The sequence below is a fragment of the Hirsutella rhossiliensis genome (genome assembly GCF_020360975.1).
Source record: "Hirsutella rhossiliensis strain HR02 chromosome Unknown scaffold00010, whole genome shotgun sequence".
In the NCBI taxonomy this organism is placed as follows: Eukaryota; Fungi; Ascomycota; class Sordariomycetes; order Hypocreales; family Ophiocordycipitaceae; genus Hirsutella; species Hirsutella rhossiliensis.
Genome location: NW_025408676.1, coordinates 2,199,382 through 2,216,115, shown reverse-complemented (window position 1 = coordinate 2,216,115; position 16,734 = coordinate 2,199,382). Strand labels below are relative to the sequence as shown.

At 53.4% G+C, this 16,734-nt stretch overlaps 3 protein-coding genes across 3 annotated transcripts; 2 read left to right on the top strand and 1 right to left on the bottom strand.

The window, feature by feature from the left end:
• Positions 1-678: 678 nt before the first annotated feature.
• HRG_08617 (uncharacterized protein) lies at positions 679-1,026 on the top strand (the record flags this gene model as incomplete). The annotated part of the gene is made up of 1 exon (XM_044867088.1): positions 679-1,026. The coding sequence occupies one exon, from the start codon at positions 679-681 to the stop codon at positions 1,024-1,026; it is 348 nt and encodes a 115-aa protein (XP_044717975.1).
• Positions 1,027-1,080: 54 nt separating this feature from the next.
• Positions 1,081-2,135, top strand: HRG_08616 (ATP-dependent DNA helicase; the record flags this gene model as incomplete). Its single annotated transcript, XM_044867087.1, has 4 exons — positions 1,081-1,287; positions 1,347-1,386; positions 1,434-2,020; positions 2,070-2,135. 4 exons carry the CDS (start codon positions 1,081-1,083, stop codon positions 2,133-2,135), a joined length of 900 nt encoding a protein of 299 aa, XP_044717974.1.
• Positions 2,136-7,426: 5,291 nt separating this feature from the next.
• HRG_08615 (PIF1 protein) lies at positions 7,427-8,046 on the bottom strand (the record flags this gene model as incomplete). Its single annotated transcript, XM_044867086.1, has 2 exons — positions 7,427-7,817; positions 7,892-8,046. 2 exons carry the CDS (start codon positions 8,044-8,046, stop codon positions 7,427-7,429), a joined length of 546 nt encoding a protein of 181 aa, XP_044717973.1.
• Between the last annotated feature and the right edge of the window lie 8,688 nt (positions 8,047-16,734).

The window sequence follows — 16,734 nt, the reverse complement described above, 5'->3', positions numbered from 1 at the left end:
TTGATCACATGTATATTTTAGCTATTTGAAGTCGCATTGACGGTACCATGAAGCGAAGCGTAGAATTTCCCTTGATTTTGCACCCCAAATTGAGGACCCTGCTGTGCCGGATTTTTTGGGCTGTGCCGGATTTTTTGGGCCAACTAAGTGGCGAAGACACTTAGTTGGGCTGCTGTGGCCCCACACCAAGATCAACGGGTATGCCCTTTGCCCTGCTTTCTTCGTGAGAGCTGGCAGATACAGTACTGTACTCGAAGTGAAATTTTTACACAAATAGCCTTATTCCACTCGGCCAACTCCGAAGAGGCCCCTTGCTTGTTCCACGATCTCGCGGCTAACGATTTTGCAACCCGGCTGAAATTGAAGATCGTCCCATCGTCACGTCGCATCCGCGTGTCTTCGACTTCATTTCTGTCCGCAGCTTTTATCCTCACAATAACACATGCAGCCGATGCCAGTGCCTTGCGGTAAGTGGCTAGTAATGAGTTGCTTCGAAGATAAATCCCATGGACAGGCTTGGGGCCAGATAGCATTGCGGCTGCGCTTTATGACCCAACCCCCTAATGCGGCCCCCCCCCTAGGTTCCGTATGCTTTTCACCGCGTCTAGAGGATATTAGCATAATAGGAATCCGAACCATGACAGTTTCTGCTTACGTGTGATCTGTATGCACCACATGATGCCGATGCCGCGGAACCCTGCTAAAAGCCTCACAAGTGGAACCACCGACTCGGTCTTTTCAGCTCTACGCGAGAAGCATCCTCTTTACAATTCGACGATCTATGACGGAGGAGCAACTACCCATATCGTCAATGACAGGAGTCTGTTGACCGACATCCGCGAAGCTGAGGAAGCCGACTACGTTCTGATCGGAGAAGGTTCCTTGAAGGTCGAAGCGCGAGGCACCCGAAGGATGGAAAATGTTCTGGATGGCGAAAACGGAAGAAACACACGCACCCTCGTTCTTCTCGACGTTGCACATGTGCCACGATTCCACACGAACATTGTCAGCGCGAAGAAGCGATGAGCTCAGCCATATTCTTCCACCGGGAGACGACGCTGTTCTTCGAGCATTACGTAAATGCAGGGCGGGGAGTCGGTGTTCGGGCGCATCAGCCACTACTACGGTGCCGTGGAGACCAACGAACGAGGCTCCCTTCACGTCCACGGGCTGCTCTGGTTACATGGAAACGCGCACCTGAGCTCCATGCTTTCCGACGCCCACGGGGAGGAACAAGCCGCGTACCGTAAGCGAATCATCCGCTATGTCGATAGCGTCTTCTGCGAGGTAACGGCAGGGGCGTTGCTGTCATGGGCCGAGAAGACGCAGGCTGACGCGGAAAGCAGGACTTGGACCAGGAAGGCCTCTGCGCCGTGCAGGCGGAGCGTTCGGTGACGTCTGACGTCTCATCCCTGGTGGACAGTGCCGAACAGTTCTCGGCCGCATTCAAGAAGCCAACTTCTGCGCCGGCGCGACGCAGATCCACACCCATAACCCGACATGCGTCGAGTACTCCCTGGGCAACAAGGGGCGAAAGGGAGACCTCTGTCGCTTCAAGGCGCCTTGGAAGCTGGTCGAGAAAACAACGTTCTCACAGGACGGCGTGCTGCGGATCCGTAGGTCTCATCCCATGGTGAATCAGTGGAACGAGGCGATTGCCGTGGGGCTCCGCCACAACTATGACATCTCCTTCATAGCAACGCAGCGGAAGACCATGGCTCTCGTATATTACGTGACGAATTACGCGACCAAGGTAGAGGACCCGACATGGAAGCGCGTCGCTGCGGCAGCGGAATTGCTGCCCATCGTCTCGGCAGGTGGCCAGCCGGCCGCTGGGGAGGATGCCGGAAATGGCGTCGTCGGCGACGACGGAACCGAAAAGAAGACGCGGCAGTTTCTGATGAGAGCGGTGAACCGGGTGTTCACGGAGCGGGCTCTGTCGCAAGTCGAGGTCGTCGCCCATCTCTTGGTATACCCAAGCGAGTTCACGAGCGGCAGCATCTGGGCGTACCTGAACGTTGTCGGTGCTCTACTGGCACGTCTCCAGACGGTGGCGATACCTTCGGCAGGAGAGCGCCACCAACAGAGTGACGGCGAGCGGCCTCGAAGAGGAAGAAGTTCCGCCATGTCTGTGAACCGAAAACCGGTTTGGTAGCGCTTGGGTATGCTGTTGGTTCCCTGTTGCATTTTATGCAGGGTAATAAAGGCTGCAGGGAGGGATACGTTTTTACTCTGGTTGGTTCGGGGTTTTTGCACCTATGCACTTCAGCTCCACAGCCGTTAGCTCAACGTATAGAATCTGAGGTCAGCCATATCCCCCGACAGGCATGGGTGGGTGTGAGTCACTTTTTGTTTTCGCCGCGGTGAGCTCGGATCGAGGGGTTGCTCTGAAAATTATGGGTGACCGACACAACGTTACGGCGCTTGGCGAGTTGAGTGCGGCGTGTTGCTCGAGTTGGGCTCAATCAGGTGCGTCATCCTCTTATTCCGGCGCTTGGAATAGAAACTCGCAGGGCGCCACCAAGCAATGATTGTAGTACTTAGCTATGTACGTGGCTGTGCGTGCAGATGCAAAGGTCCCCAGCGCTCAAGTCCTTTCCAGGGCAGATGTGGCAACCATCTCAAGAGAATGGCTTGCATTATCGGACGAACATGTAATGCAGGCTTGACACAGGCAGGACCAACAAATGACGCACACGGCCTTCGATTGTCAATTCGCCAGCGGATGCACTTTTGCGCGCCCATTCCAGACACCTGTGGTCTCAACGCTAGATTGCACGCGAAACTCGGCTTCAACATGACCTTTTTGTACAGTATCGATTGTGCTGTCACCAACACATACTTATCCTTGTGCGGTCCGTGGTGCCATTTTCCTGTGAGGCTGCCGTGCGCCTACATCGACAGCTTGGCGAGACTCGTTCGACAGAATCGATCGAACGGGCGCCAGCGGTTAGATTCGACCGCGAATGAAATACGCTGCGTTCGATTCCATGCGAATCTACCCTAGGCCCGCTCAATTCGCATCGAATTCAACGCCACGAAATTCGATTCGACATTCGTAAAGACTAGGGGGGTCGAATGAATCTATCGAATTCGATTCCCGTTCGTAAGATGCCCATCCCTGGGTTGTAAAGGGTAGAGGGTCAAAGTCTTCGGCACTCTTCGCCAATGTATCAACTTGTCATCCCCTAAGTCACTATCTGTCGTCATTGGTATGAGAGGTTCGATTGCAAGCCAATTTGTCTATTTCCAGTCTAAATTCAAGACGTATATATTTGGTCGTACAAACTGGTCGTCATTTTCGTTCCGGCCACTATCGCATCGATCCACTCGTTAATGTGCGGTGCTAAGAACTCGCTATCGCGACTATTCGCCGCCAAGTCGAAGTCTTTTGCAAACGGCTCGATTCAAAAACCCTGACCCACTGCGGTTGAAGGACTCGCATTCTTTCCACAAAATAGCAGCGCAAGAGCGTCAGCTCATGCTCCATCAAATGCTCCCAATACAAACTTCCAGGATCGCCATTGGCATCAAATCGATATCTGCTCCGGTCGGGCACCATAGTCCGATTTGGACCGATCAAGAAAGAAGGATAGGAGCATGCTTTCCACAGTGGAACCGCTGACACGCACTCCCAGTCCAAAACTCCAGTCAACGTACCGCTTTCGTCCACCAGAATATTATGCTGAGAAAGGTCGTCATGACAGAGCATTGAAGGCTCTCGGTGTGCGCTCTTTTCGGGAAAGACATCGCCGAGGATGCTTTGGAGCCTTTGGATGATTTCCAGTGTCCTCTGCGCATCTTCGAGGTCATCTGCGTCTTGACTATTGGCCAATGTCGATTTGCATTCATACTCGTTGAGAGACAAACGTGCTGCGATCCAGTCTTTGCTTGATCGAAATGGTCCTCGCGGAACGCTTTGTTGCAAGCGACTTAAAAACTGCATCGAGATAATCCTCCCACTTCAGTAAACTTGGTCTTGCCATGAGACTTTTCTCTCGGATCTAGGAAGATATTGCCAATGCCGCGCAGTTGATTCTTAAACAAAACGGACGCATACAATGCGAAATGATGAACTATTTTCTGTTTCGCCTCCATGTCGATTGATCTCCAGGCCTTAGACAATGTTTTGCCTGGCATCTTCGTCATGAGAATCCACTCAAACCCAAGAGCATTATCTTGATTACTTTGATAAGCAAGGACCCTTGGTAGCGGAAGCGCGGTGTTGTCGTGAATCCATTCCATGGTGGCAACTTCACTGGCTGTCTTCCACTCAGGGTCAACCGGTAATGACACCCGCATAATGAGAGTTCCGCCATCTATGCAGACTGTGTAGATTTTGTTGAACGCTCCTTGGGCCAAGAATTTTACTTGGAGACAGCGTGCCGTTGTGGTTGCCTCGATCACTCTCTTGATCGATTCGGGGTCGATTTCAGTGGTCCAGCGAGGCTCGAGTGAGAAAGTTGTCGGCACCCATTCGAACCCCTTTGACTGCTGCTTTGGTGATGCCATTGCTTTGAGAACCTGTAGCAACCGAAAGGCGGGGTGAGGCGTCCATGTTTTAAACGTGTCGCCTCCGTCCATGTCGCCCGAAAGTTTTTCCGTCGCCGCTAGGGGCGAACAGAGCAAGTCGCATCCATCTCCGCGCAGGGCCCACCCGGTCGGCATGGTTCAGGCCGTACCAGCTGCCTCCTGATTGGCCGGCCTTCCTACTTTCCATTGGCTGCTCGTGCCAATGCCTTCCTCCATACCTGGCCCTCCCGCGCCGGCCGCTAAGGCCTCTTTAACCCTTGTTGGTTTTTGATCCCCCTGCCAATGCAATACCCCCCTCGTTCCTCAAGGCTCCTTTGCGCAACCCACGATCGGGTTGCCTCCCTGTCGCCTAAAGCATGTGAGCCTGCACTTAATGAGCCATAGCGCCTAATGATTAGATGGGATTGAAAGGAGCAAAGCCCGCTGCCCGTCCGACATCTATCTCCGATATCCATCTAAAGCATGCGACCCTGCATCTGTTAGGCAATAGCGCCTAATGATGGGATAAGATTTTATTAGAGCAAAGCAGGGGTTCTCTGCGCAGTGAAGATTTTGCCGAGAAAGTACTGGTGGGGTGTGGGGTTTGGGGTGGATGAATTCGAATCCTTCACCAGTGCCAGCTATATCTTCTCGCTCCTCCCTTACATCGCCAACCCTCCTCGACACGAGATAAACGCCACGTTTCTCACGGAGAACCTCAGTCCAGCATGGGTAAAGCTAGCAAAGCCCTTAAGACATTTATTGAAGGCATCCCCGACAATAAACTACAAGATATCACAGACGGAGAACACACGATATTCAAGGACACTGATTTCCGGCTAGATATGCAGGGTGTGAGTGCGCTTGCTAATCCCAAAAGGCTTCATTATTTTGCTGACAGAACTTTCCGCATGAAGAAAACGAGCGGTGATCCCCAAAGCTATAACCTTCAGGTTCAGATCAATAACGAAACAACTATCTCAACACTGAAAAAGGAGAAAGGCAAAACTGTTTCAACGGCATTGGTCCCAATAGATGGAACGTGGAGCCCTCAAGAAATACGGAATAAGCTCATCTCTTCAATGAAGTTGTGAGGCAGCTATGTGGAATACGGCGTTTCAGATTAGTGCAGCGCGCGCACGCCTCTAGACGCTGGCATTCGGGTTTGAGCGCTAGTATCGCTGTTTCCTTAGGCCGGAAGGCCAAGCACAGTTCAGTCTATCAATATGATATTTCCATTGCATGCGAGTTATTTGTTCTGAATATCAAAATCCGCAAGTGGCCCCCGGGGCGCGAACGCCAGTGTTATCTAAGACGATGGCGTCCTCCTCGACCACCCTCGGTGCTTTTGCGATGCCTTTGGCGTGCTTTGGCCGGTGAGTGGAATTCGGCTCGCACGAGCTTGGCTGGCTGCGGTCGTGGTTGTGCCGCCGGTACGAACCTTGGATGCGTGCTTTTGTTTCTCACCATCATTCTAGGGTCCGTCGTAGAAACTCTAACTGTCGGCGTCTTCTTGAGCCTTGCCTTGCTTGGTCCTTCTGCTGAGCAGCAATAGATTTTCGTCTGGCGGGGAAGATGCGTGCTCTGACAGCTAGCTTAGACCAGCTGGAATGCGGCTCTGTGACTGTAACGAATAACCGCAAGAGAATCACAAATTAGCATGCATCCTACGGTTCGTCTCGGCCCCTGTCACACACAGAGTGACACAGACCACATGCCATAACTGTCAATTGCGAACCACTTGTTGGAGCGCGCGTTCTACTTTTGGTGCAATAGCCCCCTTCCACATTAGCGTTGGTGCGCTATTTGCTGCCGTTAGATGTTGTCGGCAGTCCATGTAACTGTGGCCCCCTGGCTCCCACAGACACACGCTGGAATGGCCTGTTCTGACTTTGGTCTGCTTTCTGCTCTGCTGAGCTCTCCACTTCATTGCTGATTAGTTTGGAGCTGGAGACTCCTCACAGCGTGAGAGCGGATTTTGCCCGCGCTGCCGATGAAGTGTGGCGTGGCCCAAGGCTAGCAGCTGCTCTCACGAAGAAAGTCAGCAGAAAGGGCATATATTGTAGAAAATGGGTAGTTGTTGTGTATTTCTGTGTCCATGTTCCTTTCTTTCTGCCCTAAATCTAAGTCCCTATTTATATCTCTTTTTTGGGCTATAGTTTGGGCTAATAGTCCTCTTAATGGTCGGGACTATTCAGAGCGCTGAGCCTATAGTCCTAATAGGACTATAGGCTCCTCTGACCCTGGCCTCCACGTTGTAGAGAGTTTCCAGGTGTTCAGATGTGCCCTGATCACCTCCACAAACGAAGCAGCGATCGGATTCCAAACTGCAGATGGCGACGAGCTTACTGCCGACGACTACAGCTCTGATAGCAGCGGCAAGCCGAGCATGAAGTGTCAGCTGCTCCAGCGTACTACGCCCCATCCTGAGGAAGGCAGCGACAATCACTCATTCATTACGCTTATGCTGGAAAGTGAAGGAGAGCAACTGGCAACCACAGACAATCGCAGCAGGCTCAGCAACTTCAGCTTGATCTTCCCAATCAACCATTTGATCAATAGTTCAATCTCTCGAGGTCCCCGTGCCAGTGAGAGATATGCCGAACTCCTCAAGAGGTCCCCGTTCGATTAGGAGATCCTCCGGACCCCTCAGTGGTCTAGGAAGAAGAAAGAACAGTCTGCAGAACCCCCTTCTTACCCGGTTTCAAGCTGTATTACCTAGGGAGACCTAGGGGCCTTAACCCGTTCAGACCTTCTTCTCGACACATAATTACCTGTTAATTTTATAGAGAAATGACCATCCGTATCAATAAATCCTGCCAATCAAGCATAACGCGGTGGGTCGTCGCCGTATCGCCGCACTTCGGGCGACGATCCTCACCTTTTCCCTCCACGCCTTTCGTCCGTCTCCCCGCTAGATTTCGGCGCAATCGCCTAGCCAGCGAAGCACTCCCCTGATGGTTCTGCCGCACAGCTCCTCTAACCTGCTTTGCGCGCCGCTCATCTCCTCGGGCACCCGGTTCCCCACCAGGTCTCTCTTCCGCACCTTGGAGACGAGCATGCTGGCGTCTAGCGTCCGGCACCGCGAGAGTTGCACGTACAGGCCATACGGGTCGCACTGCGCGGGCACCACCCGCCCGTCGACGTTCGTCGCCCGTGCTCCCCGTAGCTCGAGGGCCACGCGCTCGAACGTTCTGCCTTGCACCTTGTAGTCGGTACATGCGAAGGCCGCCGCGCACGGCAGGCCTTTTCGGCTGACGTCGTTGCGCTGCCACGGCCGCTTCCGCTGGCGCTGGATCTTGACACTCATTGGCGTCAGCAGGATGGTGCCGGGTGGCATTCCGACGAAGTAGTACTCCTTGGTCGTCTCCGACGCCACGGCCCAAAGTGCATCGTCGTGTCGGCCGAGACGCGGTGGCCCGGGTACGCCTTGTCGACGATGACCTCCAGCGCCGTGTAGCCGCCGCCGTTGGTCAGCTTTAGCCCCTGGTGGGTGTTTTGGGTCACGACGACCGGCATCCCCGGCACGAACATGAAGACGGCCGGCACCGGGATCGCGCTGTCGTCGCCCTAGTTGAGCATCATGATGGCCTCTTCCTCCTTCGGCAGGCCCTCCTTCCACCTGTGCTCAGAGATGAAGGTGCGCATCGTCGACCGATCCTGGACCCGGAACGCCAGGTTCGCCTCCATATTGAGGTTCCACCGGTTCCTGTTGAGCGGCGTCACCACGGTGAACGCTTATTTAGACACGCGGGGCGGATGTCGCCGCTGCTGGTAAACTGGCCGCGGACATCGCCCGCGGGAAGACGAACGAGAGTCGACACTGCATACGGTGCGTTCCGAGCTCAACCGACATCCTCCTCGAAAGAACAGCACCGGAGGATTAAGGAGCTCCATCAGGGAAGAGTCGGCTGAGGCCGTCATCATAGTGGGGCAGGGCGCGACACCCGCTCCTACGCCCACGAAAAAATTCGAGTCTCGTCACGAGACCTAGCAGCAAGATTCGGGAAGCCACACGACAGCTTGAAGATACGGCAGATGGGACAAAGCAGAGCGCCAGGATTGCAACGCGTTTGGCGCCAGCTGAAGCCACGACCAATAACACGACCGAGCAGCAGAGGCTCAGTAGCAGCAGCAGCAATAGTGTCAACGAAGGCAGGGCTATGCTCCAGACGGCCTTGGACCTGCTGAGCGGCGGCACCGCGGCCCCGGAAAACACCTGTCCCAGCATGTCGATGTGCCTCCCGCCCCATTCCGTCACGATGGCGGCCCGGAGCTCGGCCGTCGAGGCCAGCGCCGCCGCTGATTGCTGGAAGCGCACAGCTGCTGTATCATTCCCGAAAGCTCGGGCGATCCCGCTGTGATCTGGCTCACCCCGGACGCGCTTCGGGCGAGGTCGATCAGTCGCGTTGCGTTTCCGACGTTGTCGGACTGGTACGCCGAGGTCGCGTCGTGGTCCGCCGGGCGTGGCCCCTCCACCCCATCCTCGCCGAGTGCGCCAGCGGGATCCCCGTCGCCTCCCGAGGCCGGGCTTTGCGTCCTCAGCGACCGCCGGAGTAGTTGAACGTCATCGACGAGGCAGGAGGATCTCGGCGGAAGCTGCTCTCGCGCCCGCCGGATAGATACTCGCCGATTGGAGTCGACGTCCTTCACATGTATGCTGCCGCCTGACCTGCGATACCGCGAGTGGGAGCCACTCTAGCTCGTGCCCCGCCGGCGCCATTGCGCTGGTCGACGCAACACATACGGACACAATGTAGAATAATTCCGTAACTGAGACTCGCGGCCACCAGGCGAAGGTGATGCCTGCAGGGACGGCGATGCCTAAATGGGGCCCTGTGACTGGAAGGTAGCAGATTGGTGGGAGAAGCTGGAGACCCCTCATGGGTGAGGCTTAAATTTTGAGAGCAAGGTGGGTCGTGGAGTAGTGGAGTAGTCCCTCTTATCTCCGGCCGAGAACATGTACTTTATATGCGGTTGGTTATAGCAATGTAGTATCTTAATGCAAAAGGCTGCAACTACGTATTCGTTGCCCCGGCCGTCCTTGCAGGTCTCGCATTTGCCCCCAACAGCGTGTCAATCTATGATTTGCCCGACTTATGCTGTTGGCCCTGCACTCGATGCTCCTCTCACTCGCGTGAGTTGCAGAGCGGCGCTGACGGCAGCACTCCACTAGGTTGGTGGCTAGAACCATTCGTCCTTGGTACTCCAGGAGTGATCCTTCGGCCCACCATCCGTCGTAGCCTTAACTAACGTCGACTAGTCCTTGAAGGGGAAGTCTCGCGTACAATCTATGACTCTGCATTAAGAACCACATATAGTAACAACTGGATGGCCTCCTGCATGGGTCGCTGTGTCAACGGTTTGCCCAGCACCCCACTCGTTGGCCAATCTAGTCTGGTCACAATCACACCCAGGGTGGTTTTCCATATCTAAATATGGAAATACCCTTTCCATGAATGGCATGGAATAGGTATGGATATGGATCCATGTATTTCCATACTATTGGCTGAACCACGCCACTAACAAGGGTTCCTACAGGGGGCTACCTACAGGGGCTGTGGGCCTGGAACCCCCGCTACAAATCCGCACATCCACAAAATCAGCCTCACCACCAACCCACAGCATACCATTATCACCTGGCGACAATGGATTCTGAGCCTGTGTTAGTTATGTTTCTTCGATTCTGAATCCATTGCTTCGGATTCATTCGCGTCTATATCTCCCAAGACAAGAGAAAAACCTGCTTTTGGATCATGAAAACATGCTCATCTGGCAGTAATGTACCGGTAGTAAAAGGGTTAGGGGAAGCGGAGTTCAAAGGCAGGAACCGCCTCATATATTATCTTTATTGTCCCCAGAATGATCCTACAGTACTTCTGTCACCGCCAGCTTTCGAAAACACCCTGAGGGCAAGAAAGTATGTCATCAACGTCGCAGAGAATTTATCTCCTCTTCAACCGTCCATCATCGAAGGATTTGATCAACTCTACGGGCAAGCGTGGGATCTGGGCCGTGTCTTCAAAGGCTACCTTGACCAAGAAATTATCAATAAAGAGAATTCGCCCTATTACGCCGCTTCTTTGGTCCTTCATCCAAGCTATCGCACGACGTACATCCACTCAAATTAGAAGAAGTGGCATAAAACTGCTTTCAAACGGGTCAAAGACCTTTGCTACTCTTACCGAAATACAAACGACGGTACAATTTCGTATCATGTACTGGACGAAGAAGAAGACAATGGCCTTGATGCATTTGATCGTATTTCAAGAAATCTGCAGAATTGTGCTCGACCTACAAGTCAAGACGAGTATGAAGATTACATCTCAGGTGATCCATATGAGATTGCGCCAACAACTGCTTTATCATGGTGGCTTCAAGAGCGACATAGGAACCGACGGCCGAAGTTATCACGAATGGCAATAGACATCCTATCAATGCCAGCGATGAGCGACGAGCCGGAACGGGTGTTTTCAGGGGCTCGTCGTACGATCTCCTGGGAAAGGGCACAATTGGATGCGGACCAAATTGAAAAGGAGAATTGGTTGAAGCATTGGGTGAAGAACAATGTCTTGAAGAGGGGGGCGGTGGCGTGACCGTGGCGTGAGAATTCGTGCAAATTCCCGTCTGATTTCCCTCCTCGTCTTGGAACAAAACACGTAAGATTTGCCTACCCTCTCTTTTGGACATTATCATTGAGCTCAATCAATTACTTCGTATTTTTAATTCACCATATGGTGTGAATTTGTCCATCTTGTCGAAGGTGTCTTCAGTGACATTTTGTCGTCGTGCACGGACCAAGTATGGAAAGGTGTATTGCAATACTTGCAATAAATGTGGGGCCGATACCGATTATCGATTGCAGGCCTTTCCATGTATGGAAAACCACCCTGATCACACCACCTCTATGGTAACACGACAGGCAGAACTGAGGTTCAAATTCTGCCTGCCAAGTTGGAGGTCGGCCAGTGGAATAAGGGTGGGTGTTGGCGGCGCACCTATATGATATGGAGACGAAGCCCTCTTCAGCTTGGCTCTGCAGCCAAATGATTCATCTATCGTTCAGGGAGCGGATTCAGTCTCTCGCTGCTATGGCTGAGTCCAAGGTAAAGCCGGCAGCCAGAGGGCCCCCTTCCAAAACCAGTAAAGATTCTAAACTTTGGTCCCTCATTTGCCTCGCCCGAGAAGTAGGAGGAGACGCCGACGCTATACAAAACTACGCCCACCTCATCGACGAAAAGCAACGACTCGAGAGAGCTAGGCGATCAGACAAAAGAAGTCCTGCGGCTAAATGGGGAACTGGTGCAGCATAAGGCGGCCGCGGCTAGGAGAGGTCCGTGCTAGCACATACGTTTGGCGAACAGTACAAGATATTTGACCAAAACAAGGCCATCTTGGAAACTCACCAAAGGAAGATGGAGGAACTCCAAGTGGAACTAGAGACGATCAAGGACAGGGACATTTCTCTACAAAAACAAGTAGCAACCCTCGAGTTGAATGCCAATTCGGCCAATAATGCACGTGATCGACTCCAAAAGAAGACAGAAACAATGGAGAGAGACTGCATTATACACCGATCTCAGCTCCAGGCGGCTCAAGCTGAACGCGACGATCTGAGATTGAAGCTGATGCAGGCGAGAGGAGACCTTGGCTCTGGTTTCTTTCATGACGTGGACGAGACTCGAGAGTTAAGACTGTGGGTATCTGGTTTGCCTTATTAAAATTACAACGGTTGACTGACGCCTTCTACAGTAGAGAACAGCTGAATTCTCTGGCAGCAGTATCCCACACCATTGTTAAGAATTTCATGTCCGACCCCGAGGCTGCAAGGGTGAGCTGGCTGCTACCGTAGCGAGGTTAACAGACATTAACTGACAGTGTCATAGACTTCTAATCCCCCATTGCAAAGCCTGCAATCCCGCTTTCCTAGTCTCCCTTTGTCAACTGGGGCTACCAAAGAGGCAGTTCTAATGCGCCGTGCGGCGGGACAGGCCGTCATCTGTGAAGCTCTCTCAGCGTACATCTTTCGCCCGTTCTACGTCCCGCATGACTTTAAGCAGGCAGCGGACCAGATGCTCGAGTTTTCGAGGAAGAAAAGAGCTACAACAAGTTTTCCGCCACCAGGTTACCAAATTCCAAGACGATTCAGAGCTGGAGGCGGCTGCGGAGGCGGTAGTCGATGCTGGAGGTTATATCCTAAGGCTGCTCGATCGGTTGGTCTCGCGTGCAAATGTGCAAGAGTTCCATCGGCGGGTCGATGAGTTTTGCGCCGAGCAGCCCAGGTATGGGTTCACGAAGCTCAGCCAGCCAGTGATATTGTTCAAGTTACGATTCTCATGGGTGAAGACGAGCATATGGAGAGTTACCCCGAGTTTGGAGTTCGCAACGCCGGCAAAGTTGGTATTGCAAACCACACAATAGTGGCCACGCTGTTCCCCCGTATCACGATCAACGGCAAGATGCTGCACGGTGGGAAAGTCTTATGGTCAGATTCTCCAGCCACTATCATTGCCAGGGACCAGAATCCGAGCCCAACTCTAGGGCGCACTGGAACACCGGAAGAACGGGCGGCGCAACTCCGTGACCGGACGCCCCGCGACTTGATCATTGGTCTTGATTTCAGCAATCAGACACGTCAGTGACCATCTAAGCAGGCGGCCAGGCCGTTTAGATCCGTGTGTCTAAGAGAATGTATCACGTAAGTAAGGGTCATACTAGGAAATTTGCCCAACCATCGAGAATGCAGCACTACGAGTCCGAATGATCAGCTAGAATGATCCGAGATGCTGCTTCTTCGTGTTGGCCGATGGTCGGTTGCTTATTTGTTTTCTTTGGTGCGGGATGTCGGGATGCTCTACTTTAGCATAGTCTGTTGATCTGTTCCTAGTTCAACCTCAACGCTTGTTTTTGGTAACTTATTTTTTATTACTCCAAGTCCAAATTCCACCCTCTCCACCGTTGAAGGCTGCCACTTTTCAACATGCAGGACGAGATAACTATCAAGGCAGTTACCGAGGCGGGTGTCTTGTTTGCCGTGACCGCGGTCTTTCTGGCGCCTTTTTTTTTATTCATTACGCGTATATGGCCGTCTAGGCTATGACGCGGCAGGGGCTAGCCCCCTGCAGCTAGCTAATTTAATAGCTAGCTTTACTAGCTAAATAGCTAGCAGGGTGTATAGGAAAGAAAAAGGGAAACAAGTATAAGGTCAGTCTTTTTGGTCCCACGCCTTATTGTTCACCCCTAGGGTTCTAGAGGTCTAGAAGTCCCTAGGTTACTCTTTCGCAAACCACGTCGCCGTCCCTATTTTCGTCTTCCCGAGGAAGGTTAGAAGAGCCTCTCTCCCTACTATTGTTGTAAAGAGGATAGGGAGGGTGTGTAAGGCGCACAATCACGACGAAACAGAGAGTGAAGAACGGGGCCAGTGATGCAATTGTTGATCTCTAAAGAGCCTATTCAACGCTTGAGAGGTGAGATCATTTTATGTCGAGAAGAAGGTCCGAACGAGTTGAGGTCTCTAGGTCTCTAGGTAATACAGCTTGAAACCAGGTAAGAAGGAAGTCTGCAGACTGTTCTTTCTTCTTCCTAGACCACTGAGGGGTCCGGAGGATCTCCTATTCGAACGGGGACCTTTGAGGAGTCCAGCATAACTATTACTGGCTCAGGGACCTCGAGAGACTGAACTATCTATCTAATAGCTAGAAGAGCTATTTGATCGGGGAGATGGAGCTGATGTTGCTGACGTAGATGACTTACGTGGCCTTCAGTAAGTGGCAAGAAGTGCCCTCTTTCTGATAGAATGTATACTATACCTGAAAACGGGATATCAACTTGGGAGAAGCTTGAGGGATACAAAGGGGCTGTTTGGACGGGAAAAGGGCAACCGGGGCAGAGCAATCAACACATGCATTCTCGCATACCATCTGATCATATGATACTCGACCTTCGAAAAGTCCTTTATCCACTTCTATGCCCACTTTTGCTCTCATCTTCGCGAGATTTTAACATAATAGCATCCTCCGTTTCTGACGCTTACCTCCGAAATGTCTCGGAGGTCTGCTTCAGCTGGCACGTGACAGGCTGTCACACAGGGTATATCAGTCTTTTCGCACAGTTAGCCTATATTACAATTACCGTCTGGGACATCCCTATAAGGGCAAAAGACGTGCTAGGCTAGAGAAGACTAGATACATAGAATATCCCGTCTACCTGGACTAAGGATCGTGTGTAGCACCTAACCACTCCATCTAGCAATTCTGAGGCTCTGAGGCCGGTCGGAAATTCGGTGCCCTTCCCCCGTCAGCAGGTTCCAGGCACGGCAGTGAAGCCGTAATAGTAGTCAGTCTTTGGCCGAGGCCGGGTGACTGAGAAAGCACACGAAGTCATGGGCCGGCCGCAAGCCCCCTCGGGGGTCTACGGGGCAGAAAAAAAAAGAAAGGAGGTAGAGAGTGTAGGTATGTTAGTCGGGGGTTAGCCCCGATGGCGATTGTCTTCTCCCGCAGGAGCATTCGATCCGGGCCACTTCGTGGTCATGACAGTTGGCGAAGTCCCCGTGCCTACTCCTCGTAGCAAGCAGTGGTGGAGGTGTTGTCAATTGGTGTGCAACTCCAGGGGGCACCCGGGTGAGGCCTTGAGCTCTATCTAGGCTCTTGTAGCTCCTCGGGGCCCCCGCGGCCCACCAGTCCAGAGGATGTCGTGGCCGCTGGGTGGCAGAGGTCAGGGCCGCAAGGCGGCAGAAGGCGAGGCCAGCCAGTAAAGGCGGCAGAGGGTGCGAGGCAGCGCGAGGCGTGCCAGGAAGGACGAGAAGAAGTCGGGCCGCGAGGCGGCAGCAGAGGTCGGGGCCGCAAGGCGGCAGAAGTCGAGGCCAGCCAGTAAAGGCGTGGTAGTAGTAGTAGTAGTATTGATTACCGTCTGGGACATCCCTATAAGGGCAAAAGACGTGCTAGGCTAGAGAAGACTAGATACATAGAATATCCCGAGTACCTGGACTAAGGACCGTGTGTAGCACCTAACCACTCCATCTAGCAATTCTGAGGCTCTGAGGCCGGTCGGAAATTCAGGGCCCTTCCCCGTCAGCGGGTTCCAGGCACGGCAGTGAAGCCGTAATAGTAGTCAGTCTTTGGCCGAGGCCGGGTGACTGAGAAAGCCCACGAAGTCATGGGCCGGCCGCAAGCCCTCGAGGAGGGCCTACGGGGCAGAAAGAAAAGAAAAGAAAAAGGAAGCAGAGAGTGTAGCAATGTTAGTCGGGGATTCGCCCCGATGGCGATTGTCTTCTCCGCAGGAGCGTTCGATCCGGGCCACTTCGTGGTTATGACAGTCGGCGAAGTCCCCGTGCCTGCTCCTCGTAGCAAGCAGGTGGTGGAGGTGTTGTCGATTGGTGTGCAGCTCCGGGGACACCGGGTGAGGCCTTGAGCTCTAGGCTCTTGTAGCTCCTCGGGGCCCCGCGGCCCACCAGTCCAGAGGAAGTCGTGGCCGCTGGGCGGCAGAAAGGCCGCAAGGCGGCAAGTTCGGAGCCGCGAGACGGCAGAAGGAGGCAGAGCCGCAAGGCGGCAGAAGGCGAGGCCAGCCAGTAAAGGCGGCAGAGGGTGCGAGGCAGCGCGAGGCGTGCCAGGAAGGGCGAGAAGAAGTCGGCCGCGAGGCGGCAGAAGAGGTCGGGGCCGCGAGGCGGCAGAAGTCGAGGCCAGCCAGTAAAGGCGGCAGAAGAAGGCGATGCCGCGAGGCGGCAGAAGGCGAGGCAGCGCGAGGCATGCCGTTATTCGAGACCAGCTTCCCAAGAGGAGACGAACTCTCCAAAGTCTGCCTTTTGGTGCTTGCTAGAGCCCCGTTAGGGCTAGAGAGGCAGAAGCATGGTCGGGTGACCTGAAAATAATTATCCACTAACAGGCTGCTAACAGCCCGCAGAAGAGAAGAATTTTTACAGGGGAGAGTTGCAGTAAAGGCGTGGTAGTAGTAGTAGTAGTATTGATTACCGTCTGGGACATCCCTATAAGGGCAAAAGACGTGCTAGGCTAGGTATAGTACAAGATGAGGGTGCTCGCCGGAAACCCGTCGCGCCTTCCTTACTTCTACTCCCCTATCTAGCAATTCTTGGACTCTGTGGCCGCTCGGATTCTCAGGTCCCTTCCCCCGTCAGCGGGTTCCGGGCACGGCGGTAAAGCCGTAATATTAGTCAGTCTTCGGTCAGAGCCGGGTGACTGAGAAAGCCCACGCAGTCAGCTGGGCCGT